Below are 27,808 nucleotides of genomic sequence, written 5' to 3'. Positions count from 1 at the left end.
CATTTTGAAGATATGAACAATGTTCACTTTTATCAGAAAAATATATATTTGAAAGGCAAATTATATATTTTAAAATTGAGAATACAGTTTCCTGTCATCAGATTGAAGAACCATTGACATCAATATTTGTTAGATTATTATGGCTAACAAATAAAACTATTGTAAGACTATCAAGATGATTAGACTATTAAGACTAGTTAAGAAATCCTGGGAACTTAGTTTATTAAAAACAGAGGATGCCTTTGTAAAGCATCAGAATGTAATCTGTTTAGTTTTCATTTTGTTAGCACATGGCATGAAGGAAGTCAATCAGATTCTGGAGAAACAATGTTTTCATTTCTTTCCCATGCTCACTACATATCACTTCAGAGTATTTAAACTGTGTTTATTACAAGGCTAAACAAAGAAGAAGAAACATAGTTCAATGCATTTACTCAAAGTTATATTGTTTTGGTACTATTGGAAGTAAATAAGAACATGAAGAAATCAATGCAGTACTTCATGAGCAAGGAGAGGATGGATTCAGGTGATGCAGAAGTTTGCCTTTTCAGGGAAAGCTTCCCTGAAAGGATTAATTGTACATTCCAAATCAAAGGCAATTCATTAGGAAGATTGCTTGAGGATATACTTAGCAATAAATTTTACGCAAAGCATGGTTTCCTTGCATGTTGGCTTTATCTGGGATTCTGGAAGAAGAAAACCAAATTTGCCTTTATCACGGAGCTCAAAGGCAAATGTGTGCTTGATGCCTGCTTTGTAAGCCCAGTCTAAAGAAGAACCTGATGTTGGATCTGCAAAACAGAATCAGTAAATATTTCATTAGAGGCAAGATTATTGTTTTAAGACATGGAGATCGTTGATGCAGAAGAGGTGGCACAGTTGGTAAAGTATTTGCAGTTTAAAGACTTGAGTCCTGAACTTGGATTCTCAGCACCCATAAAAAAGTCAGATATGGTGGCTCATGCCTGTAATGACAATGTGTTGACAAGATCCCCATCCCATCAACCATAGGATTGGTTGACCATCCAGTTTCACCAACTGGTGAGTTTCAGTTTCCATGAGTGGCCTTGTCTCAAAAAAATAAAGTATAAAACACTAGAGAAAGAAACCCAATGTTGGCTTCTGGCCTCCAAACTCAACACACACACACACACATGCACGCACGCATGCACACACACACAAACACACACACTCAAAATTGCATGTGTTAAATTAACAATAAAAGTATTTATATGTATGGGTAATTGCAGTAATGTCAAAATAGTGTAAACAGTACAGAAGGCACGTACAATCTACCATATTTTTTAAATATGTACCACATTCAAAACTTTTAATTTTTTCTTTCCTTTATTACTTTTAAAATTAGTGTTAATATATAAAGTGATTTCATTATGAAATTTTAATATATATCTGCCTTTATAACTTTTTCACACTTTTGATATCCATCATTTATGCTCTCAGAGAAAATCCTTTAGAGTTGTAAGACCAAGAATATTCAAGTTAGTTACTTTAAGGATATATTTAATACTCTAATTTTAAATTTTATATCAATTTTTTGAAACTTTACTAAAGTTGTTATTATTTGGAAAGATGCTTAAAGATATAAACATCTATAGAGAGGTTGCTCTCAATGTGTATGTGTGTATATATTTACAGTATGTATGAAAATGCATGCTAACTATAGATGCATACACATACAACATACTGTAAGTGCATGTATGTATTTTCCTTTATGTAATGCAATAGTACTTTCGTGTGTGAAATCACTGATGTTTTATGATACACTTAATTGATACCAATATTTTAAGTTTGGAAAAGAAGAATTTAAAGATTTTATAAAGAAAGAAGGGATATTTGGGTGGGAAGGGTTACAGTTTAATTATTCAGTAGCTACTTATGGTCACTCATACGCCCAATAGACTTTACATGGGCTGAGCACAGTAATGAATCTATCTAATTCCAATAGTACAGAGATTTAAACAAGAGCATGGTGTGAGGCCAGTGTGGGCTACATTGTAAGACCTTACCTCAAACAGAAAAATAAACAATGCCCAAAACAAACTTAAAACAAAAGCACACTACCTAGCCAACCAAAACAAACCCAGAACAATACATTTATTTGTCCAAGAGAGGACAGGCAATACAGAGCTACCAAGGTGACTTGTGGTTTCAGGATCTTGTAATTTGAAGGAGAGACATAAGGGTAAAACCTTAGTGCAGAGCACAGCTGTAATTGCCTCAGGAAAGGAGGACTGCTTGGTAAAGATTTGAAAGAGAAGCAATGTTGTGCTTGGTGAGCAGGACTCATATTCAGACATGTCAAATTCCACTTTCATTATGCAGATCATATTAGGGAACTAAAGAAAGAGAAATATAGAAAGAGGTGGAAGTAGAGAAAGACATCATTCTGGCAGGTGAATACCAACAGTGAAAAATCGAGGCGCATTTTAGGGACCTGTGAGGTCGGTTTGGGCTGGAGTTAATTAAGCAGTGAGTGGGAAATTTTGTAAATCTTATAGGTTCAGACTGTTTTTTGAGAAGCAATAGGCACTTTCATATTCTTTATACTATATGCAATAAAAAGCCTTGGTGAGAAAGTCTAGACAGCAAGATGGTAGGCACCATGAAGTGGAAGGCAGAGAGAGCTAGAATAGAGACAACACGCCAGGAATAGCAATGGGGTAATAGCCTAATTTGATAAAACTATCTAAAATTTCGATCTATGTAGTGGGAAATATCTGTATTGCTAACAAAAATTGGGTGAAGTAAGGAAATGGGAGGACCAAAGAAGAGAAAGGAGGTGGCATTTGGCCTTATTAGGGAGACATTTGGGAAGGAGACTGGGGAAGTCAAACTGTTACTAACCAAGTGTTATGTGCAGACATGATGCATATATACTTAGGATTATTTCCTTGTTGGTGGATGGATCTCTGGTTTTTCTCTGATACTATCTGATATTTAACATAACTTCCTCTTTCATTTTGCTTAATTTTATCCTTTTTATTTCAAGAAGTCTATATATTTAGATTACAAATCAGCTTTTTATTGTTTTTATTCAGCTATATAATTTTCTCTGCATCCCTCCCTTCCTTACCCTTTCCTTCTACTCTCTCCCATGATCCCATGCTTCCAATTTATTCAGATCATGTCTTTTTCAACTTCACATATACATTAGATCCATGTGTGCCTCTCTTAAGGTTCTCTTTATTGTCTAGGTCCTCTGGAATTATGAATTGGAAACTTTTTTGCCTTATGTCTAAAAGCCACTTATGAGTGGCTTTACATAAAATACATATAATATTTATATTTATGGGTATGGGTTCCCTCACTCAAAATGATGTTTTCTTGATCTATCTATATGCCTGAAAATTTCAAGATGTCATTTTTTTCTGTTGTGTAGTACTTCATAGTGTAAATGTACTACATTTTCCTTATCCATTCTTTGGTTGAGGGGCATTTAGGGTATTTCCAGGTTCTGTTCATGACAAATAATGCTGCTATGAATATAGTTGAGCACATGTCCTTGTGGTATGATTGAGCATCCTTTGCATATATATCCAGTGGTATTGCTGGGTCATAAGTGATCTCAGAAATTCTACCAAGGAACTTCTACAACTCATAAATATCTTCAATAATGTAGCAAGATAAAAGATTAACTCAAAAAAATCAGTAGCCCTCCTTTACACAGATGATAAATGGACTGAGAAAGAAATCAGAGAAATATCACCCTTCACAATAGCCACAAATAAAATATCTTGGAATAACTCTAACCAAATAAGTGGAAGACCTATATAACTAGAAGTTTAAATCTTTGAAGAAAGAAATTGAAGAAGACACTGGAAAGTGGAAAGATCTCCCATGCTCTTGGGTAGATAGAATTAACATATTAAAAATGGCAATCTTACCAAAAGCAATCTACAGATTCAATTCACTGCCCTTCAAAAGCAATCTACATATAGATCCAAAGCAATCTCCATCAAAATCCCAGAAAAATTCTTCACAGACCTTGAAAGAACAATAATCAACTTCATATGGAAACAACAACAACAACAACAAAACCAGGATAGTCAAAACAATCCTGTACCATAAAGGAACTACTGGAGGCATCACAATCCCTGACTTCAAACTCTTCTATAGAGCTAAAGTGCTGAAAACAGCCTGGTATTGGCATAAGAACAGACAGGAGGACCAATGTAACCGAATATCAGTCCACACACCTATGAACACCTGATTTTTGACAAAGAAGCAGAAAATATAAAATGGAAAAAAGAAAGCATACTCAACAAATGGTGCTGGCATAACTGGATATCAACATGTAGAAGAATGAAAATAGATCCATATCTATTGCCATGCACAAAACTCAAGTTCAAATGTATCAAAGACCTCAGCATAAAACCAACCACACTGAACCTCATAGAAGAGAAAGTGGGAAGTATACTTGAACACAATGGCACAGAGGAACACTTCCTAAATATGACCCCAATAGCAAAAACATTGAGACAAACAACTAATAAATGGGTCCTTCTGAAATGAGAAGCTTCTGTAAAGCAAAGGACATGGTCAACAAAACAAAATGGCAGCCTACAGAATGGGAAAATATCTTCACCAACCCCACATCAGGCAGAGGTATGATCTTCAAAATATACAAAGAACCCAAGAAATTTTCCATCAAAAGAACAAATAATCCAATAAAAAATGGGGTACAGACCTGAACAGAAAGCTCGCAACAGAGGAATCTAAAATGGCTGAAAGACATTTAAGGAAATGTCCAACATCCTTAGTCATCAGAGAAATGAAAATCAAAAACAACTCTGAGATTTCCTCTTACACCTGTAAGAATGGCCAAGATCAAAAAACTGATAATAACTTATGCTGGGGAGAATGTGGGGTAAAGGGAACACTCCACCATTGCTGATGGGAATGCAAAATGGTACAGCTGCTTTGGAATAGAAAATTAGGAAACAACTTACCTGAAAACCTAGAAATAAGTTTCGTATAGATGACACATTGATAATGAAAGTGATTTATCTTGAGTCTTTATACAATGAATTTTGGAGGAAATAATAATTTTTGATTCAATCATGGGGACATATTATTATATTGTGTATGAAGATATGCATATGTCTCTATTATCTACTAACCTATCTGTTCTCTCTACTCCGAGTGTACTATTCTTTCCTCCTGCACTTCTCAGCCTTTTTCTGTTATTATTTCCTTTGTATTTCGAAAGATTGCTTTAGCAGTTACTTAAAAGTAAATCTGAAGGTAACAAGTTCTCTGTTTCCTGTGTCTATTTCCCACTTAGTTCATCTTTAGTACCTAAGTTAGCCAGTTCTTTCTTTTCAGCATCTGAAATTACATTGTTCTTTTTGATCTTCATGGTTGCAATGGAAAACAGTCAAATAAATGTTTTTGGGTAAGTCATAACACACTTGTCTTTGAAGAAGTGTATAGGAATCAATTCTAGTTCCATGGCTATGAAGTGATAACTCAAATACTTAAATCAACTTATAACTATAACTCCTTTTAATTTTTCCTTATATTGAAAACAGATTTTTTTCTCATGTAATATATCCTGATTGTTTTCCCTCTCTATACTCTTCCCATTTCTTTCCCAATTCCCCTTCTATTTGGATCTACTCCCTTTCTGTCTCCCATTAGAAAACATACAGGCTTCTAGGGGATAATAACAAATAAAATATAATAAGATAAAATAAAATCAACACATTGGAATTGGACAAGAGAAACAGTGAAAAAGCCCTAGAGAAGGCACAGGACTCAGAATTTTAACACTCAGTAATTCCATAAAATTATTAAGCTGGAAGCGATAATGTAAATGCAGAAGACCTGGTGCAGACCCATGCAGGTCCTGCCCATGCTTCTTCAGTCTCTGTAATTTCATATAAGCTATGCCTATGTAATTTAGAGGATATTGGTTTTTTGGTGTCCTCCTTCCCTTCTGGCTCTTACACTCTTCTTGCCCTCTCTTCCACAGTGTTCCCTGAGCCCTGAGGGGAACAGTTTGATGGAGACATCCTAGCAACTATAACTCCTGCTATAAGACAAAAAATTATTTTGATACACAGAGTTTGGTCTTTGGAAAAATAAAATAATGTTTTGATTGTTCATTTTATTAGTTGAAAATAAGAAAGCTTATTTTCACAAATAAGTCACAAAAACCAAATAAGGAAAGTCATATGCACAGCAGTGAGGACTTTTGTTATAACTTAACTTTGTAATTCTCTTGCCAGTCTTTGTAACTGGGAGGTAATATTTGCTCATGGTTTGGTGTGTTTTGTGAGGATTAATTTAGATCATGAGAATTAAGTGCTGAGCCTGGTGGCTAGCAAATTAATTGACAAACAATTACAAATGATACTTAGAACACATTCTGAGACTTGACAAGCTATTTCCTCCTGTTTTTGAGAATGGAGGTTTGTATGAACATAGCCATGCTCATTTTAACTTATTGTTTGTGGCTGCATTTGAATTATAATTCCCCCAGTTGAGTAGTCTCAACAGAGCCCATTCTGGTATTAAGGTCAAAACAAATAGCTGACCTTGTGGGAAGTTCATTGATTCCACGTAGAAAGAATAAAAGATAAGAAAGTTCTGTAAGGCTAAGCAAACTAAGTAAAAAGCCAATAGCAATGAAAGTCTATAATTTTTTTACATGTGTATAATATTAAAGAATTAGAAATTGTAGTGAGGATCTAAATAAAAGAACTCAAACCTTACCAACTCCTTTCCTACTATACCACATATATTCATTTACCTGTAACAGGAAGAATGGATCATAGGGAAAAGAGATTATGAGTCAACACATGCACATACCATAGATTAAGGGGAAGACATTACTAGAATTGAGACAAGGACAAAGGAGAGAAGAATTAATTCAACTTAAATAGATGAAACTAGATGTTGCCTCTGCCCCAATTAATTCTTGTTTTGGCAAAGATTAAACATTACGTTGTGGAACAGAACAGTAGATGAAGTAAGCTATACATTTCTATTGATTTAATAGTTTATCTTAATTTTATAGGTTTTTAGAAGTTCATTGCTATTTGTTCCACAAACTGTCCTAACGCAGAAGACAGGCAATCCTGCCTTTCAGGTGCACATATAATGTAGAACCTTTTGCAACAGCTGGAATTTATAATCTACAAATTTGATAATTTTATTTACTAATAACATGGACATAGATAAACAACCATAGTAAATGAGAGGAAAAACTTACACATTGTTGATGCTATTGGACCATAGGTGTAACGGGTTTCATATCTAGTTGAGAGAACATCAGTTGCAATTCTTGAGACCTTTAACTAGGGAGAAAAGTGAGATTGGATTACAGAATACTATATGAACACATTTTTTAGGAGTTAAAAACCAATTTTATAGGTTATTTAGTATTGGAAGATCAAAATAATGTAAATGACTAGGTAAGAATATTATCAAAGTTCAATCAATCAATTATATGGAATAATGTTGCATTTTATCTCTTTATCCTTTTAAAAAATAGTTTAAAGATTTATTTATGTAAGTATATAAATGTTTGAATGTTTTGCCTATATGTATGTGTGAGCATGCCTGGTGCCTATGGAGGTCAGAAGAGAGTAACAGATTCCCTGTAACTGGTGTGAGAGGGCCTTCTGTCTGTGTGTTGCTTTTATTGGTTAATGAATAAGGAACTGCTTTGAGCCTATGGCAGGGAAGAACAGAACTAGGCAGGGAAAGCTAGGCTGTATGCTGGAAGAAAAAAGGGTGGAGTTAGAGAGTAGCCATGGAGCCACCGAAGACAGATGCTGGGAACTTTAGCCAGTAAGCCACAGACACGTGGTGATACACAGATTAATAGAAATGGGTTATATTAATATGTAAGAGCTAGCCAATAAGAAGTTAGCACTATTGGACCAAGCAATAATTGAATTAATATGGTTTCTGTGTGATTATTTTGGGTCTAAGCTAGCCAGTCAGCTGGGAACCAACAAACAGTTCTCCTCCAACATGTAACTGAAATTACAGACGGTTGTGAGCTACCATGTGAGTTCGGGGACTCAAACTCTGATCATCTTAAAAAACAAGTGCTCTATACAGAGAAATTATCTTTTAGCCTGGTGTGTCCTTTCTTTCAGATTCTCTTTTGGATTCATATATTCAAAAATTATTTTCTTCCATCCCTTTCTCTGTAATAAGTCCATTATTGATACAAAACTTTCTCTACTTATGTAATAGAAGAAATGTAGTTGATTCATTTTTTTAACTCTTCATTGACTAAACTTGTATGTGTCACGCATGTGTGGGAATCTAATATAGAATACTGCATAATAGCCAAACACTTGACCACTGAACTGCATCTCTAGTATAGCTTACTCATCATTAAAATGGTCCTGTTATATTAGGGTTTCTCCTGGCATGGCACTTATTCATATTTAATCAGTTGTTTGTGGTAGGAAAGTAATTGTTGAAGTGAATGCTAATGAACACAGTATTTAATATATTTGAACTCCAAATGAATGCTTTCCATTGCTATGTATAAATGTATTTGATTATGGAATTTATTTTACTTAATATATAAATAAATATGCTGCTGTGTAAAAACTTTCAATTTACTCAGAAAGATTTGCTATGTATATCTGTGTGCATTTTCATCCTTACCTTCCTTTCTGTCATATATGCAACTGCCTTGCTGTATCTGCACAATTTAAATAACTTATGGGTTCAGTTTCTTACTAGATTGGATCATACACTACAGTGCAGTCACAGAATACTAATGTATTTTCTTCATGTATAGATGGAATTAATGGTTGCTTGAATCTCAGATTTAGCTAATATTAAATGCCACTGCAAAGAATACAATTCATCTTTTAATAAAATGCATGCTAAAATTTAGAAAGATGTAAATAAACATATTAAGCAATATCTGTACTATGGTTATAAATGATCACAAGCGAATCTAATAGTTTTGACTAACTGGAATTCATTTTGTTTTACATGCAGTTTTACTGTTGTGAATCAAAATCATGCTCATTCATGTTGTGCAGTCCTTCAAGATTTTCTTTGACTTTCTCCAAAAACAGTGCTCCTTTATGTTTTATATAGACTCACTGACAAAAATGAATACATAAAATGAAATAAAATTTTAAATTAAAAAAGAATACAATTGAGTGATGTCAAGATAAAAATTATGACCCAAATTTCTCTTAAGTTGTTTTGAAATGTCTGAGTCACAGCATTAACTATTTCTCCCACTACTATGTAATTTGGGACACCAGAACTTGTATGCTACCCATCTTTTCTTCTACAGTAATTCAAGAGAGTTACCTATGTGTGCAGGTTAACTATGTGTTTATGGTGTTCTTCCTAAAGCTTATATGATCAAATAAGATGCAGAGAAAGAAAAATAATGTTAAGTGGATCACTGACTTGAAATGATATCATATTCTTACTGACAGAGCACTATAATATTCTTGTATTTTCTATATAGTAGAAGAATTTATTTTTTCAGATTATTAATAGGGAAAATTATCTTGGATCTCTTTCTGTACGGTGTCCGGAGGTTAGAACTAGCTGCCTCTGCTGCTCAATTAGGCTTTTACCTTGCATGGTTTTATAGTATAACCCAAAGAAAGTATTAAATACTATTGTGTTAGAATTCTATTTTACTGCATATATTAGAATTCTATATCTAGATCATTCAATATTAGAATTTTATTCTGGTTGGTCTAGATTTCTTTTCCTTATAAAAATTTTCTTATAATCACATATAATATTTTATTGTGTTTATAACTATCAAAAAATATTTAAAGATTTAACTACAGAGTAAACTTCACTAGCCCTAATTTTTTGGTATTTAAAATGTGAGGTCTTGGTGTGGTGGCAAAAGTGTATTTTTAGGATTTGGGAAGCTGAGGCAGGGTAGATGGTGAGTGTAAGTTGAGGCTGGGTCACATATTGAATTCAAGGCCAGTCTGAATTACATACTAAGACTTTGTTTCAAAACAACCAACCAAACAAAGTGAAACCATTTCAGCATACTTCAAAGCTGTTAAAAAATAGATTAAAAGTTAATGATGGTGTAAATGTACACACGCATATGTGTACCTATATGTATATATAAACACACACACACACACACACACATATATATATATATATATATATATATATATATATATATATATATATATATATATATATGTATGTATTACATACCAGATCATCATAGTTGGGAGGCAGTTTGGATGTATAGCCATACGGAAATAATAGCACTTGGGAGTAGGAATGAAAAGTGATATAAGCCTTGATTGAGTTCTTATGTCTTCGAATGAAGTTAGTGACAGCTTTTGTCTCTTTTTCAGACTCTGCTGCAGGGCCCCTGTATACATGCAGGCATGGGTTTGCGGTGTTTGAAGAAGCTACAGAAGAAATGTGGATGAGATCACAATGCGCTGTCCACTAACACCACCCTTGCCTCTTTTGGTTCACCCAAAATTTAAGACATGAGATATCTCTGGTTACATGGTCAGAGGTTTTGTGGACATATGTCCCATAGACTGTGGAAATATTCTTAGCCTTATTTGTCATCCTTTTTCAGGTTATAGTAAAAACACAAGCATCCCGAGGCTTAGAGCATAGATCTACACCAGTTTCCATTCAACCCCAGCTCTGACTATTGAGAAGTGGTGTAAATCTCCTGTCTTGAGCCCAGATTTCTTCAGTTTCTTTCAGGAGAAGTCTGTCTATTGATTAACTGCTGCTATTTCAATATTCATTACAGTAGAATAGAGTTAAAAGGTATGGTCACCTTTTACAAAACAAAATAGGTAAAGAAAAAAAATGCACAAATTGGGGCAGAGGTATGGTCTCTCTAAAGTCTGCAATGATAAAATTGTGTGTGTAGAAATGAATGCATCGTCTGAAGTAACAGGTCTAACTGGTCACTGTATCCCTAATACACCTTTTAACTGCTCTCATCCCCAATTATTCTTCATTGAACAACTGAAGCATCATTACTTGTATGTCAGTTTTAACCACTGGTATTTCTCAACTTCTATAAAGTTAAAAAGTGGTAAGGCCCCAAATCATCCAAATCACCAAAATATCTGTTTGTGTGTGTGGTTTTTTTTTTAATGTTCAGTAAGAGGTGGCTCAATAGATATGCAACATTTTTTCCTGTTTCCTCCCACAGAAAACCTTCAAAATCTTTCCATGGTACTGATGATTATCTTCTATTTAAGAGATAAGGAAATCAACACTAACTCAGGGGATCTCTATTATTGCTGAAATAAATAGGTAGTTTATTTAAACTCATGGTCTAAATGCAAAATCATTTTCTTGACAATAAATCTGCAACTCACAGTTCCATGAAACATCAAAGTTCCTGTTGAGGTCAGTGCCAATGCAGGTAGAATTCTTGTTCTTGGAACGGTTTTTTCTCCACATTCGGTCCTGCCAGAAGGGACATCAGAGTGTGGACACATGTGCAGCTGCACTATTCAGTGTTACCATCTCAGATTCTCTCAGTATGTGTCTACAAGTTTATTTGAAATCTCTATAGCTAACCTGGTCTCCTTTATTATAATGAAGTGCTTTCTTACAATATCTAATTTTTAGACACAATTTTTAATCTTAATGTTTTTAGCATTGATAAAAAATTTTCCGTAAGTTTATGGAAAATGGTTGATTAGTTTTCTGTATTATAAAATGACCTTTACCTGCCTTGGAAAGAAGCAAAACATTCATATTATTTTAGTAATACCCTTGCAACCAGAGCATTACAGTTGATCAATGGACAGAACATAAGAAATTTGGGGATGATCAGCCCAATAGTACTTTCCTAAGTGGGATACCTGTATCATACCTTTCCCTTTCCTAGGGGGAAGAGAGATTGGAAAGAATGTGAAGAGCCTGAAGAGGTGGTTGACAACAAGAAAACTGTTTTCTAGGTACAACTGGGCAGACACACGTGAACTCATGGTGACATGACAGCATGCACTGGATCTGCACTGGATACATCAGACAAAAGTTCAGCATCAAATGGGGAGGTGGGCAGAAGTCCCACCCTAACTGAGGAGCTATTGACATTTGATTGCTGCTGGGAAAAGAGAGTCAGTTTTCTTTAATGACACTGAGTATATCAAGCACTCCAGGGCAAGCCCCATACTCCAGAGTAGTCGGCTGATACAAACTGGACTCCATGTTTTTTGTTTGTTTGTTTTACTTCGTTTTTTAAGACAGACAGAAAACATGAAGTTGGGTGAGTATGGATGTGAAGTGATTCTGGAAAGAAATGATAGTGGGGAATAAAGAAGATAAAAGTGTATTGTATGAAATTCTCAAAGATTATAGAAAAATAATTCTTAAAAATCTAAAAAGTTACTTTTCTGATTTGGAATCAAATAGTCACCCAAACCTTAAACATAATAAACAATGACACATGTGCATTAAAATCAGTGACTAATAAATTTCTTAAGTGCAACAAATGTATATAGAGCAGTACCTGAGTCCATGACCAAATATACCCATCTACATTGAATACAGGCAGAACGTAAAAAGTCATCCGATCCAAGAGTTTGGTCATGATTCTGTTTTTTCCATAACTCTTAGTGGCCTAGAGGGGATAGAAAGTGAGGTTGCTATTGAGAAAGCTAGATCCTATTAGCCATAGCTACCACTCTTTGAGTTGTTTTCCAAGGTTACAAGATTTTAAACAGTTTTAAAAAGTACATAAGGATAAATGACCCATATAGATTATAGGGAAAAAGCACTTAATAAATGCAGGGACATGTACTGAAATGAACATTCTTCAAAGGTTAACTTAATTATCCATAATAGAAACTGCCAGATATAGCCTGTATAACCGCAGAAAAATACAATCAAGTGGAAGGGGATAATGCCAGGTACTTGACAAGGTAATTGTCTTGTGTCCCTTAAATAAATATAGCTCAAATCTGTGAACCTAGAGAGACAGGAACATTGGAGAAGATTCATAAATATGACTGAAGAAAAATCCTTTTCTGTGCTGTAGATTCAACCCAAGTTCTTGCACATACCAAGCATGTGGTCTGCTGTTGATTCATACCTCCAAACCAGAGAAATTCACATGTTCATGTGTGTACAGGTGTGTTGTGTTCACCTGGGAGTGAAGGCCAGAGATTGACAGCAGATTCAGATGTCTACCTTAATTTTTCTCTATTCTCACTGAACTCAGAGCTTGAACATTTAGCAAGAGCAAATGCCAGAAGACACCAAGGATCATTTGTCTCTGCCTTATCCGAGTCCCCTCCCCCAGTGTTAGGATTGTAAGCATGCACTTTGCCCATTATTTTTTACATAGATACTGGGGGTTGAATTCTGGTCTTCATGCTTGTGTAGCTAGCACTTTTCTGACTCAGTCATTCTTCTGGTCTCACAAAATTAATAAAAATCTCTGGCAATAGTATATGCTTCCTAGCAATCACAAAACATTGGGTTCAATTTCTAACAATAATGATAAAACAGAAATTTAAATGTCACAAATTAAGAAAATTGGCCTGTCAGTGTTTCTATTTTCCGGCATAAATTCCAAAAATTATATGAGCTTTCTGTAGCTATCAAATTTCTCAGAAACAAAAACAAACAAAACCCCTCCCCATTCTTGGAAAATTCCTCTCAGGACATGTGCATGTATATGTGTGTATGTGTTTCAGAGACAGAGACGGAGACAAAGGGAAAGAGGAAGTGTGTGTGAAGATCTCACCATGCAGCCCAGAACAGCCTCAATCTAGTTCTTCTGCACAGCTGTCCCAGGGCTGAGATTGACAGCATGCAGGAAATTCCTTGCAGTCATAACACTTTGTCCTTGTTTGTTGCTTAAGAGGGGGTTTTGGCCTTTAGTTGGAATTGTCAAAATAACCAAAGTTGTAAGTCAATACTATGCAGCATCTTTCCTAGTGAATGTATCTGTGGGTCCAACAATCAGTGCTGTGGGTGTTCCAAAGTGCTATGTGAAACAGTTGGTGGAGAAAGTTAACATAGGATGTGTCAAATACATTGTCAGTAGATATTCAGAAACATACAAACTAGATCTGTTAGTATAATACAAGCTGTTTCTCAGTTGAAAAGAAGTTAAGTAGGAAAACCCCAAGTTTGTATATGACCAATGAAATAAGTTAAGCAAACTAAAAATTTATGTTCTGAGGTTTATCAAAGAAAAATTTTCAGTTTATAGCACAAAAGAGGTATCAGATTATTATATAACTGCAGGATAAATGTCAGTATTACAGCTAAAAGAAGGTGTTTTCATTATCATAAACTTTCAGGTAGAGTTTAAGGATTTATAAAATAATGAATAAAACTCAGGCCTGTATGTGCTGCCAGAGGAAAATGGAGATTTCTCTAATTAGGTGGAACATCACACTTTTGGAAAGGAATGTTGTCAGTCAGTAAAGTCTGGAGACCAGTTAGAGAGAAGATGATTGTGATTGCTTCACTTACCTGATAGACAAACCACTGACAGAAAGCTGGGGAGACCCATTCTCGTGCATGAATGCCACAGTCCATGAAGATAGCCTTTCCTTCTCCATCCTTTTTCCCAACCTGTTAAAATAAGGGATTATTTTGCATTGGTTCACTTTTTAGTTTCTTATCATTCAGTAATTCATATTCTCAAACAATTATTTTCCTTGTCTGTTGTTGAATATGAACCATGCTTATGCTTACTGTCCTCAGGGAAGATGATGGCAGCTATTCTATCTATACATAATTCTTCATCTATTACAGGAAATTTTTTTTTCAAAAATTTTCCCAAGGTTTCAAGTGGCTTTTAAGGTTTTCTAAAAAGCAAACAAAACAAAAACAACACAGTCAGGGGATAGAAAGATCGTTAAAGTACTGCTCTCACAGTGGGTCTGAGTTCTGTTCCCAGAGCCCATATCTAGTGACTTGCAACTGCCTGGAACTCCAGCTCCAGGGCAACTGATTCCTCCTTTTACTCCCTTGGATACCAACATTCACATGTACATATTCACATGCAGCTGTCCAAGCAAATACATCCTATTAAGGATAAAACATATCTTCAGAAAATGAAATACAGTGTCAGTGAGAAGGCTCAGTGGATAAAGGCACTTGATGCTAAGCCTCATGACCTGAATTCAGTCTTTAGGAATCATATGATGAAAGGGAAGAACTGACTCTGAAAGTTGGCCTCTGTCATCTACATGTTCCATGACATACATGCAACTACACACATGTACACACAAACACACACACAAGTAATAAAAAATTTAGAACCTACAACCTCTTCTTGAACAGGATGTCACATGCATACCTGTAATCCCAGAACTCCTGAGATTCAGGTCAGCCTGGGGTATGCAGCAAACTCAAAATTGTATAAAAAAAGTTATGTACCCACAAAAATATAAAAGCAACCACACTATATATTGTTTCCCTTACTCCATTGTTAATGTTCTGTGCTAAGAATTTTAAAGATAGTTCATAAACTGGAAGCATTTAGCCTGGGGTGTGGCCTGGTACTGTATGTTAAGTGGCCTGATAATGTATGTTAAGTAAGGTACAGGATCTATATCTGGTATTTGAAAGGCTTCTGTTTTAAATAGAGTTTAGATTTAGTTTGGGTGGATGGAGACACTGATTAATGGAGATATATGATGTGGATGCCTTCCTAGCTATTAATGAGCTGCCAGGGAGCAGAATCTTTATGTCTACAGAGTCTGGTAGTAGTTGGGTGGTGGTTCCTTCATGGTTCCTGAGCTCTGATAAGCTCTGGTCTTACACATGCATGATATTTAACTTTTTCATCATGATATTCATTCACTAGATTCTTTTCATCTCAACAGATTGGAAAGAGGTGTGTAGACAGGGACACTGCAAACCATTATAACAGAGTTATCCTGTGAAATATTTCTTGGTTTTCTCATTATGAAATCTCTAGTAAGTGCATATTCCTATGTTTTTGATTGCATCAGAGAGTGTAATATATGTTCTTGAATTGACATCCAGAGTTTAAACTTTCAAACAATGAAATGATTTCCAAATTTAAATTTATCTCAGCTACCACTAAGTGACTTTTGTGCCCATGTTTTAAGACAACAAGCTAATTAATGGTTCTTGAATTATTTTTACCTTGAGAACATATAACGGATTATCTTCAAAAGTTGATCCAATTTTGATTCTTGAGACCATTTCAGGATATTTCTCTACAATTTTTTCAGTCCAAGAAACAATCTTAAGAACAAAATCCAATTCAAAGAATTAAAATAAAGGAAAATTGCCTTGGGCAAAAGAACACAGTCATTTAAAAAAGACTATACTAGGCATTGTACACCATACCTTGCCCCAGTCATTGTATTTTGCATAGCTGTGCCTGCCTGAGACTTCATTAGTCACATCAAACTGTTTCTCAATCTCTTCTTGTAGATCATGTATCAGAATTCTGTTGACAGCAGGATGATAAAATACATTTATCACATGAACATTTTATCACAGGAAAGAGAACATTTATCTTTCATTTGCAGAAAAGTGCCTCTTCCTCTTCTCTATCTAAAACAAATCCCATTTCCTGATTGCTCTGCCCTAGTCATCTCCTTTAAACAAGTACTGTGTGGCGTCTGTTCCCCCATCTATCTGGGCTATGTATACCATTATGATAGTTCTGGATTCATGTTGTTATCCAGAACTTATAACAACCTTGCCCAGAAGTAAAGATTATAGTAAATGTACATTATACATGACATTTCAAAGAATTTGTATGTAAAATAATTCACTAATATGGTTGATATTGCTTATATGCTTAAGTAGTAATATTTGCTCTATATTTAGTTAAATAAAAGTAATTATTTCTACTACTTTTTTTCACTTACAATGAACTAGTGACATGTTTGAAACCACACATCTGACTTAGACTTTATCTATATAATGCACCTAGCTTCCAAAGTACACACAGGCACATCTGTATCACACAGCAGCAGTGAGTATTCTCATGCACAAATCTACTAAACAGATTTTATTGTTTAGCTTTTGAAATCTAGGGAGAAAGTCGAACAACAACAATGATGGCAATAAAACTGGGAATTCAGCATTTAACACAAACCAAGTATTTTTCTAAACTTTTATGCTTATTAAGTCACTTCATCTTTACAAGGAATTCTTACCCTCATTTGACTGATGACAAAACCTAAGGCACAATGTGTTCAAATATGTTATCTAATGATAGAGCTAGAATATGAGTGGCTAGGGTGATTTTTGAGGGGGTAAAAAAAAGAGTCAGAAAAAGTCATTGAGAGGGTAAAACTGTTGGGGTCAAAAAGCTTATGCCTCCACTTTCAATTTTCATCTCTTCTTGCATCAACTCATCTCACTATTTCCAAGATCTTGTAGACAGGAGTATTTCTGGCCACATAAGGTCTGTCTGTATTGAAATTTCAGTGTTGACCTTTCTCCCAAACTTCTAAACACATCAAACTACTAACTCTTAAATTTTCTCTTGTACTCTGTTCTAAATGTGTTTAACATGGTCCAGATTCTGTTTTATATACATTGTTTGATCCTGTTAATATTATTACCATATAACAAATAAGGAAGCTATTGCTCAGAAATACTACATGCTTAAAATCTGTAACTTTTTACACATTCATTTGTTTATTTATTGAGTGTGTGCATGCATATGTGTGTGCATGCATGCATGTGTGTTTTGTGTGTGTAGAGGCCAAGGGGGACTTGTAGGAGTCAGTTCTCACTTCTCATGTGGATGTCTGAGACTAAACTTAGGCAGACAGACACATCAGCAAACTCCTTTACTCACTCAACCATGTTGCCAACCCTGTAGTTAAAGTATCTGTGTATTTGGAGTTGGGAATTAGAATCCAAAATACTTCAACTTTGTTTCAACAGTGCTATTTTCATTATGTGAATAAATATTTTAATGTATTTTTTATTTGTGGATTTACTATCCAGGATCATGAACTTATTCTTGAACTCACGTGTAGACAGAGTCTGCTTGTTCATTTCCTGGCCACCCAGACCCAAATAATAACACAGAAACTGTACTAATTACAACATTGTTTGGCCAATAGCTTAAGCTTATTTTTAGATAACTCTTAAAATAACCCCCTTTTTATTAATCTATGTATTGCCATAGGCTCTGGCTTACCAGTGCTGGCATGTTATTCCTTTGGCAGCTACACGGCGTCTCTCTGACTCCACCTTCCTTTTCCCTCTATCTCTGCTTGGAATTCCCACCTCATTCTATTCTCCCTTGCCATAATTTCAAGGCTACTTTTAGAGAGTATAAAAGAAAGGTGAGATATCTATGGGCCAATGTCTAACTGCCGTGTGTGTGTGTGTGTGTGTGTGTGTGACAGAGAGAGAGACAGAGACAGAGACAGAGACAGAGAGAGGCGGGGGGGAAGGGGGAGCTTGTTGTTAGCTTGTTTTGTACAACTGATACGTATTCCCTTGATGACTATGTTATAGCAGTGCTATTTTACAAATATACTTTTAGATTTTATAAAGTTGGATTTTGATAGTTTCCTAATTGGGTTACCATGTGCATTGAGCTCTGGATTTGATGACATGGATTTCCGAATGTCTGAGGAATATCATACAGTGAAAAATAAACTTTATGGTATAGACTTGTTATTTAGAGAGAGGAAGAGCATCTGATAAGGGCCTTCAGTTCTCCATTGCACTGAATGTGTTTGTGTGTGAGAGCTTATGCACACACATGACCATGAATGACCTTTCGTCTTCCTGAGCTAATGAAAGGAACCAACCCTGTAGAATCAGTCACTCCTCATAAAAATCCTGTAAAATAGCTCCTTTAATATCACATTTTAAATAGTGACTATAAATAAAAAACCGACTTGGATGAGCCTGGGCACAGGCAGTTTTGCTTCAGAATGTTTTTCCTACCATTCCCCTATTCATTTTTATTTTATTTTTATAAACCATGATCTTTATCTCTTGCAGCCAAGCTCACATGTCTAAGAAACAACAGTTGTATGCTCAGAGTAGGAAGAAAAGTGAATGGAATAGCACTCTAAGTAAGTCATTAGCTTTATCTGATTGAGACAAGTATTTAACATGACAAATTTACATTTGAAACAAAAATTTGTATCTGGATGAATATTATTAGGTAATGAAGCATCGACCTAAAGTGTTGAATGTCTCTGTGTGAGTTTATATACTTGTACCTTGCAACTCCATATAATCTTGTGGAGTTCTTATTATTTATTTATTTATTTATTCTATTTATTCTATTGTACCATCTAAGTTTTATTGAATTAACAGCTTGTTTCTGAATTAATTTTTATGAATAACTTTATTTTCTAATTTTAATTTTTGATCAAAGAAAAGAGTGCTAGTGATTATCTCAATGTGAAAAATTATTAAAAAGACACATATGATTTTAGCTGTGATTGAAATATGGTATCTGCCCCCCCTGGCTCCCAATTCAGTATGTGTATTTTTCCCATTAGCCAGTCTGCTTGGGCTTCTTAGTACATACTTATTATTTTTATCTGTATTTGATCTTTATGACTTTGTAAAAGTGTAAATAAAAAGGAACTAACAAATCAAATCAAATCAGTTTTAGTAGCTTAATTTTCTGAAAATTAAAAAATACCAAGCGTAGGTTCCTTAGATTGAATAATGGTCCGTGTGTTCTGTTTAATATAGAGTGTCTAGGCTAAGTGAATTATTGTGTCCAGCCAATTTCTGCAGCTTTAGTCAGCCAAGCGTTTTTCTTAGAACTCTCCTCTGTTATGGACTGACACCAAGTAATACACATAATTCATATGCAAACAAAATTATGTACTTGGGTACAGAATTTTAAATGTTTTTTGTTTTTTACCAATAGCTTTTCATATTTATATTCATGAGGAAGATATTTAATTACCTGGCTTACACATGTCTGAAACTAAATTGAGACACTTTCTAGAAACACTGTAGTAAGTAGGTAAATCTAATTTTAGTAAATTGTTTAGCATTTTGCTTCTTGATACAGGAAACAAGAAACCCTCTGGGTGTCAGATGAAGTGACACTTGTGAGGCTCTCATTACAAGGCCACTTCAGATAAGAGAGGCCTGCAGGACCCAAGAGGGGAAGGACAGTATCTGATTAGATGCATGATGTCAGCCCCTTGCCTCAGTCTTCCAGTGGTTCACATCACCATCTATGGTCATATCAAACATTGTATATTTTGTCTGCGTTAGAAGAGTAATAAGGAAAACAGAACTCTTCATTTTTGATCCTGCTGTTCAAACCAGATTATATAGAATTTGCCTGAGCACTGCTGTGTTTTAGTTTGGGCTAGTTTCTTTGTGAAAATTAAGTAATACTAGGAACTGATATCAGGTCTTTATTAATTATGTAAACTGAAGGATGTAGCCACTGAAGCACAAATCAAAAGTCAGAAGTTTGGTTATGTAGTAAATCTATATAGGGAGACTGGAGTTGTATACGGCTCATGGTTCTTGTTCAATCAATTATAATTTCCTTTTACTGTTCCATGAGGCAAAATGACTTACTCCTGTAACTTTTGTTATTTGAATATCTCTCTTTTGCAGTTTAAGTCTTGTTCCATTATTTTGCTTTTGTTGAGGTCAATTTTTCTCTCCTAAAGAATGGAGTTAATTTATTGATCTCTCTCTCTCTCTCTCTCTCTCTCTCTCTCTCTCTCTCTCTCTCTCTCTCTCTCTGTGTGTGTGTGTGTGTGAATGAGTATTTTTTATATATCAGGTCAATTTAAAAAAGAAGACATTCTGATCATTACAATTAGTCCATAAATCCTGACCTGTCATCAGTTATGATGACATGCTCTTCTTAGGCTGCCCTGCTTGTTCACATCTGAGCCTTCTGCTTCTGGAGCTGGAAGATGTAGGCTGTTGCCATTTATTCAGATCAGAGCAAATGTAAGATGAAGATGAACTGACAATAACCCTATCACCTCCATAAATGTACTCCAATAGTCTGAAAGAAACTGTGAATTTTATCTTCTATACATAGTACTTTAGTGTTTGGCAGTCCCAATTTTAAAATAGTTTCATTGTATGGATGTAACTGTAAAATATTTACTGAAGGAAGTAACCCATATCTAGAAAGACAAATACCAAATGTTCTCTCCTACTTGTGACCCAATTCTTTACACGTGAGTAGATCTGGAATAAATGCAGAAGCCTGGAAAGTAAAAAGGGAGAGGAGGATAAACAGGGAGAAGAGCTTAACCTGAAGAGGTTAAAGGGAGAAAGCAGAGAAAACTAAAACACTAAAATATTTGAAAAAGCTGTAGAAAATCATATTGTTTTATTAACTTATTAACAAAACCCTAAGTTCCAGACAAGGGAAACATCTCTTCATGTTGTTGGTCAGGGGATACAAGTTATACCCTTCCAAGACAATATAGGCTATTCGAAGGTAAGACCTATTGCTGAAGATACTACACACTTCAGACACATGACTTTCTGGAACTACCTGGAAACATTCTCTCTGAGGATTAGATTGTATAATATCAGAAGATGTATGCAAGCTTCTAATGGAGAGAAACAATCAGCAGTCATGAATGTTTGAAAAAAATCTATGAACCATAGCAATGATCATCTGGCAAGATATCCCCTAGTAATACTTTTATCTTCCTTCCTGTCTTCCATTTTTCTTTCTTGCACTTTTTATGGTTGTTACTATTTGTTTTTTTGAGACAGGGTCTTTCTATGTAGAGCAGGTTGTCCTTGAATTCACAGAGATTCTCCTGCTTCTCCGTCCAGAGTGCTGGGGTTAAAAGCATATGCTACCATGCCAGGCCACTGGCACTTTTTTATTTATTTATTTATTAAAGATTTCTGCCTCCTCCCCACCACTGCCTCCCATTTCCTCCCCCTCCCACAACCGATTCTCCCTCCCTCATCAGCCCGAAGAGCAGTCAGGGTTCCCTGCCCTGTGGGAAGTCCAAGGACCTTCCAGGTCTAGTAAGGTGAACATCCAAACAGCCTAGGCTCCCACAAAGCCAGTACGTGCAGTAGGATCAAAACCCAGTGCCATTGTTCTTGACTTCTCAGCAGTCCTCATTGTCCACTATGTTCGGCGAGTCCGGTTTTATCCCATGCTTTTCCAGACCCAGTCCAGCTGGCCTTGGTGAGTTCCCGATACAACATCCCCATTGTCTCCCACTGGCACTTTTATATTAAGGATAAACAATAGCTTTCTAGTTGGGCTTAAAGCCAATTCAGTAGAAAGCAATTCATTACTGATACTGTAGACCTAGTAATTTCCTATGGCTAGAGAGGTCATAGAACCTACCTAGAGCAGTGGTTCTCAACCTTTCTAATGCTGTGATCCCTTAATGCAATTCTTCATGTTGTGGTAACCCCAAACATAAAATTATTTTTATTGCTACTTCATAACTGTAATTTTGCTACTGATATGCATTATAATGTAAATAATTTTGGAGACAAATGTTTGTCCAAGGAGTCACAATGTGCAGACTGGGAACCACTGCCCCAGAGGAAGATTTATTACTGCTACTTCTTCTAAATCACTATAGCTTTTAACTACATTCTAAATCCTTATACATATACCCATAGACTTAGCTCACCAAAGAAGCTTCATTTTGCAAGAAATGGAATCTTGCAAAGATCCTCAACTGGTAAACTGTGGGGTGCCCAGCCCTAGTTTGGACAACTGGGATACAATCTTTTCAACTAGGTTTTGAGGACTTGGAAGAGAAGGTGTAAGAACTGTAAGAACTACAGGATCAGGATTTCTGCTGAAAGATAGTGACTTAGAGACACAACCAGTTTCCTGCACCTGTGAAATCCCAACAATATAATTGTCTACACAAGGCTTGCATAATGACCATAGCAGTCAACATACCAACATGGATGGGACAAACTTTGCTAGTTGAAGAGCTACAAAAAGTCTATAACTGCTGAACGAGAGATGATCACTTTTCTTCAGGGAAGAGGCCCTTGATAGGTTATATAGTCCTATGTGGTCATCCCTAAATACATGTACCTATGAACAATGCTAAGTGATATCAGCAAGGATGTGTGTGTGTGTGTGTTTGTGTGTGTGTATCAATAATTATAGAAGATGATGTGATGAATTCCAGAGGCTGTGGATGGAAGGACCCTGGAAGAATTGGAGGATGGAGAGAGAGGGTGAAAAATGATGGAAATACAGTGTACACATGTATAAAATCTACCCTCAAAACTTCAAAGATTTGTAAAACATCCCCAAAATTTCAAAGTTACCCAAACTCTGATTATGAATCATAAATGGATATTTCTCCAAGACTTACTCATAGTTCATTTTATGTTGTTCCAAGATAGACTGGATAGTTTGAGAATCCTTCTCACTAACTCGGAAATCCATTGTCATATTAGCAGCGACATCATGAGTAGCATCTGGATACCAGAAATCAAGCTGGGGAGACAAGCCCATTGTTAGCTCTTGGTTTGTTTGTTTGATAAACATGTACGTATTTAAAAAGTTGAATGTGGCCATGCACACCTGTAACTTCAGAATGGTGGGGAATAAAAATATGAGCATTTTCAGGGCTTGCTAGTTCCTGGGTTTAGGGAGAAATCTTTTCTCAAAGAAAAGAAGCAAAGTAATAAAAACATTTGAAGATTTCTTCTGGCTTCTGTTTTTAGATGGGTATCATACATGCTACCCACACACAGCGGAACATGCACTACAGTAAACACAGATACCACACACACACTGACCACATATTATTCACGATAAAATGGTGTAGAGTTCTGTGTAATGAATAAGGTAATGAAAAATTTTTAGACAAATGTATTTAAGAACTATTTAATATCAAGGAGCAAGAAAGAAAATTATACTAACTAGAATTTTAGGACAATACATTTATCAGAGAAAATAGAAGAGATAACCATTTTAGTTAATCTCCCTTTACTTCTATCATTCTGGATGTGAACAAAATTATTTCATAACTGATTTAACCACAATTGGCTATAATCCAGCTTTTATAATTTTCTGACTCCTCCCATGTATTTCTCTGTGAATTCTGGAATTTCTGGAAGGTTTGTATTTGTCAAGAAGATACACTTTATTAACCTCTTTTAATTTTATTATTTTAGTAGTACATCCTTGATCAAGTCAATAGAATTGATTGTTTTTTAAGTGTTCCTTAAGGAAAAAAATGTGGCCATTAGGATTCCTTGGTGAGTACTGTGGATATAGTGAGGTGAATGTGCATTCTTAGACATCCTGAGATTTCATAAGAGATGGTTTCCTCTTTACTATGTTACCACAGCTGAGAATCTCAGCACTTTGATGAATAAGCAGATAAGGAAAGCATTTTGGTTAAAATAGAGAAAAAACAATTTCATGGTTCTTTAAAATAGCTGTCATTTTTGAAGCCAAGTGAAGTACAAATTCCCAGTCAGGAGATGTGAAGGAGATGCTCAGTCTCTATCACCACACTACACCTCCGAGTTGTGAAGAAGATGCCCATTCTCCACCATTATACCCCACCTGGGAGATATGAGAACAACATCCAGTCTCTATCATCACTGCAAGATTGAGACATGTCCAAGTCGCATTTGATGTCTCTTAGTAACATTGCACGTTAGCTCTTGTACAGTCCATTATGGGACAACAGGAGATTTTTATGAACCAATCAACACATCTGTTTATTTTGAAACATCATATAAGTTGGACGCATCACCATTACACAGTAACAAATCTGTGTTAAAGCAAGAAAACGTGGGGGAGGAATTTTAAGATCAAAGAACGGTTGTGAGCATTTATTAAGCAGTAGATGCAGGGGTGGATGCCACAGAAGTGTCTTACAGGGAAGTTGTAAGAAGAGGTTTAGTGTGGCAGACAAAGCCAAATATGCATATTTCCACCATGTTAGGTAGCAGCAGAGGAAGGGGAGAGTGTCCTAACAAAAAAAGAGCAAGGCCGATCTGAGTCTTGGAGAAACAAGAAGACTCAGCCAGATAAAAAATATTAGAAAATAACATTCCTCATGAGAAAACACATACAAGATGGTGAAATTGTAATGTCCACGAAACTCTAGGGTCAGGAAACAGAGAGGAGGGTCTTGTGCTTGATAATAAAGAGGCAGCCAGGTGGCAAATCTTGGAGGGCACTAGCTAAACCAAAACCCCCAGAAAATGCTTTAATAGTTTTTTTTTTTTAAAACAAAACCAGAAGCCTGTGATATCCATTGCTGCTGCTGCTGCTGCGTGCAAGATTATAAGCTGTACATCACAGAAGAAGAAGTCGATGCCCCATGAGCATCTGAAACTTGCCTAAAGCCACAAAGTCAGTTTAGCTAGGATTTGAACCCTTGCATCTGGCTCTGAACAACAGGCTGTCCTCATAAACATTTTCTAATTAGGAAGCACAGCTGTCAAGTTTTAAGATTGTGGAAGGTGGAACTGAAACACTGGATGCTGGTGTGTTAGAAAAGGAACAACAGAATTGCATAAGAGGCAGGAAGGACTTGCCATTGACAGCACAGAGGAGGTGACCGTGTGGGTTTGAGGAATGCTCAGGAATTAGAACTGACAGAATTCGGCTGATTTGACTGAAGAGATGACTGTCACTAGAATGAAAGCCAGGCTTGGTTCTGGGTTTAAATCTGATTGTAATTTTGGCCATTTAACTTACTATCTTTTTGCTTCCAGTCCAGTGTTTTAAAGGTGTTACATTGCAAATCTACTGGTAAATATAAAGCAGAAGGAAGGTGACTGGGACAAAGAGTCTTGTGTAAAAGACTGAACCAGTGATCGAGAATGTTCCCTTTTCTGTTGGAGTTTAAGGAACTGCTTTACAGTTAAGAATTTCTTTCGACAGAGGACCCACTCTTGGCAAAGAACTTTACAGTCATCAGTTTGTACTTGAACAGAAGTCTCCAGGAGAAATTGGAGCAGATACTGTGGTGGGCTGATGCAGAATACAGACAAGAGGGAATGGGGGCAACGAGAAAGGTGCCAACAATGTCCCGTGATTTATATATTTATTAAGAAGTGATCACTTCTGAATCTGGAAGGAAAAGCAGTGTACTATTGAAAGAAAATAAAGTGGTGTATGATCCAAATGGTGCCTGTCATTTCTACTTGTTTGTCAGTCTTTGGTGTCCCCGTGGTCATTGAAGAGAAAATAAAAAGAATATCTCTTACAGAATAGAAAAAAAAGATGTAACAGTCTTATGAATGTTTTACCTCAATGATTTGGGTCAAGTCCTTCAGGACGCTTGCTTGCTTTCCATCCTGGGGCTTCACTCGGAATACCTTCTCCCTTCAAGTAAGCGAAAGACAAAAATCAAAGAAGCAAAAATAACGAAATAAATAAACAAACAAAAAATCAAAAAACTAATAAAAAAGACAAACTAAACAAAAACTGACTGGATTGTAAAGACATATTCTTCATTTTCTTCTCAGCCAGAGACTGGATCAAAGGAAGGAAAGTTTACCTGTCAAAGCGAACATGAGCAATCACAAGTGTGGTAGAGATCACAACCATAAGCAAAGAGAACTTCATGGTTGTTCTTTGCTTAACCTGACCCTTCTACTGGTTTTATACCTCAGCTTTTATCTCAAGGAGCAGCTGATTTCCTCTGGGGTTTTAAGGGACGAACTGTTCTTCCATCTCATGCTTTTACAGTTGGAGGGTGGGCAGGCATGTGACTATGAAGGCTTCTCTCAACGTTTCAACTTTTTTTTTTTTTTTTCAAGACAGGATTTATCTGTGTAACAGCTCTGAGTGTCCTGGAACTGCTTGATAGATTAGGTTGGCCTCGAAACCGCTGCTTCCCAAGTGCTAGGACAAATGGACACCTTTTTTTTTTTTTTTTTTTTTACTTTCTTGTTTATAGGACATATATACTTCTTAGGGAAAGAATGGAAAGAAAATTACTTTAGCAGGTAAATTGCCCAAAGTGATAAGATGGAGCTATTCATAGAGCTGGGACAGGAACTTAGTTTTGTTTGTTCTAAAATACTAGCTTCTTAGTAAGCTTTAACTGAACAGCACATAAAATCAATTCATATTTTTAAATGCAAAAATATTAATATAGTTAATTTTTATGTTATGTGTATATGTGTGGAGTGGAGTTTGTGAATACCATCATGTGTGGGGGAACCAGAAGACAACTTACATAAAGAACATATTCTATCCTTCCATCATGTGGGTCCCTGGGGATTGGAACTCAGGATATGCGGCTTGGTGGAAAATGCCTTTACATTGAACTAATGAACTGGCTTCTATCTTCATCTTAAAACTTACAATTATAATCTCAAATGAATTTGGGTGACTGCCAGAGAACTTTGATGCATAGTCTTAAGTAATGAAACTTTATAGAGTTATGGTTTGTTCTCCTCTCCTCTTGACCACTCTCTCCCCTTCCCTTCCTCCCTCCCTCCCCTCTCTCCCTCCCCTCCCTCCCTTCCTCCCTCCCTCCCTCCTTCCTTCCCCTCCTCTCTCTCCCCATTCCCTTCTTTCAGGTGGCAGAGACAAGTTACTGCTATGTAGCCTAGGTTAGCCTTGAACTCAGAAACTTCCAGTCTCAACCTTATCAGTGCTGGGATTACAAGTGCATGATACCATGGTAAGCTTAATTATATATTATAATTATCAAAATAATAATATTGAAAGATGTCCTTATTATCTGAGAAAGAGTTAATACTCCATACAAGAGTTTCTTGTATTCACCCAAGAATCTTGTCTAAACTCTGAAGATAAGAACAAGGAAATTCTTCCAAATGCTCTTTTTAAAAATGTCTTATTGGTCAAGGTTGTCAAGGTTAGAAACTCTCAGAGCAAAGGCTTACTCTG

General features: G+C 35.8%; 1 protein-coding gene across 1 annotated transcript; it reads right to left on the bottom strand.

Moving 5' to 3' along the window:
• Positions 1-214: 214 nt before the first annotated feature.
• Positions 215-26,528, bottom strand: Cpa3 (carboxypeptidase A3). The gene is made up of 11 exons (XM_057757154.1): positions 26,448-26,528; positions 26,197-26,272; positions 23,292-23,416; positions 16,330-16,432; positions 16,123-16,224; positions 14,476-14,577; positions 12,500-12,610; positions 11,358-11,448; positions 10,213-10,415; positions 7,238-7,322; positions 215-791 (listed from the first exon to the last, which is right to left on the bottom strand). The coding sequence occupies exons 1-11, from the start codon at positions 26,513-26,515 to the stop codon at positions 604-606; spliced, it is 1,254 nt and encodes a 417-aa protein (XP_057613137.1). The 5' UTR covers positions 26,516-26,528; the 3' UTR covers positions 215-603.
• Positions 26,529-27,808: the final 1,280 nt, after the last annotated feature.

The sequence above is a fragment of the Chionomys nivalis genome, chromosome 24, assembly GCF_950005125.1.
Source record: "Chionomys nivalis chromosome 24, mChiNiv1.1, whole genome shotgun sequence".
Lineage (NCBI taxonomy): Eukaryota > Metazoa > Chordata > Mammalia > Rodentia > Cricetidae > Chionomys > Chionomys nivalis.
The sequence above is the reverse complement of the archived record's forward strand: the minus strand, read 5'-3'. Positions and strand labels throughout refer to the sequence as shown.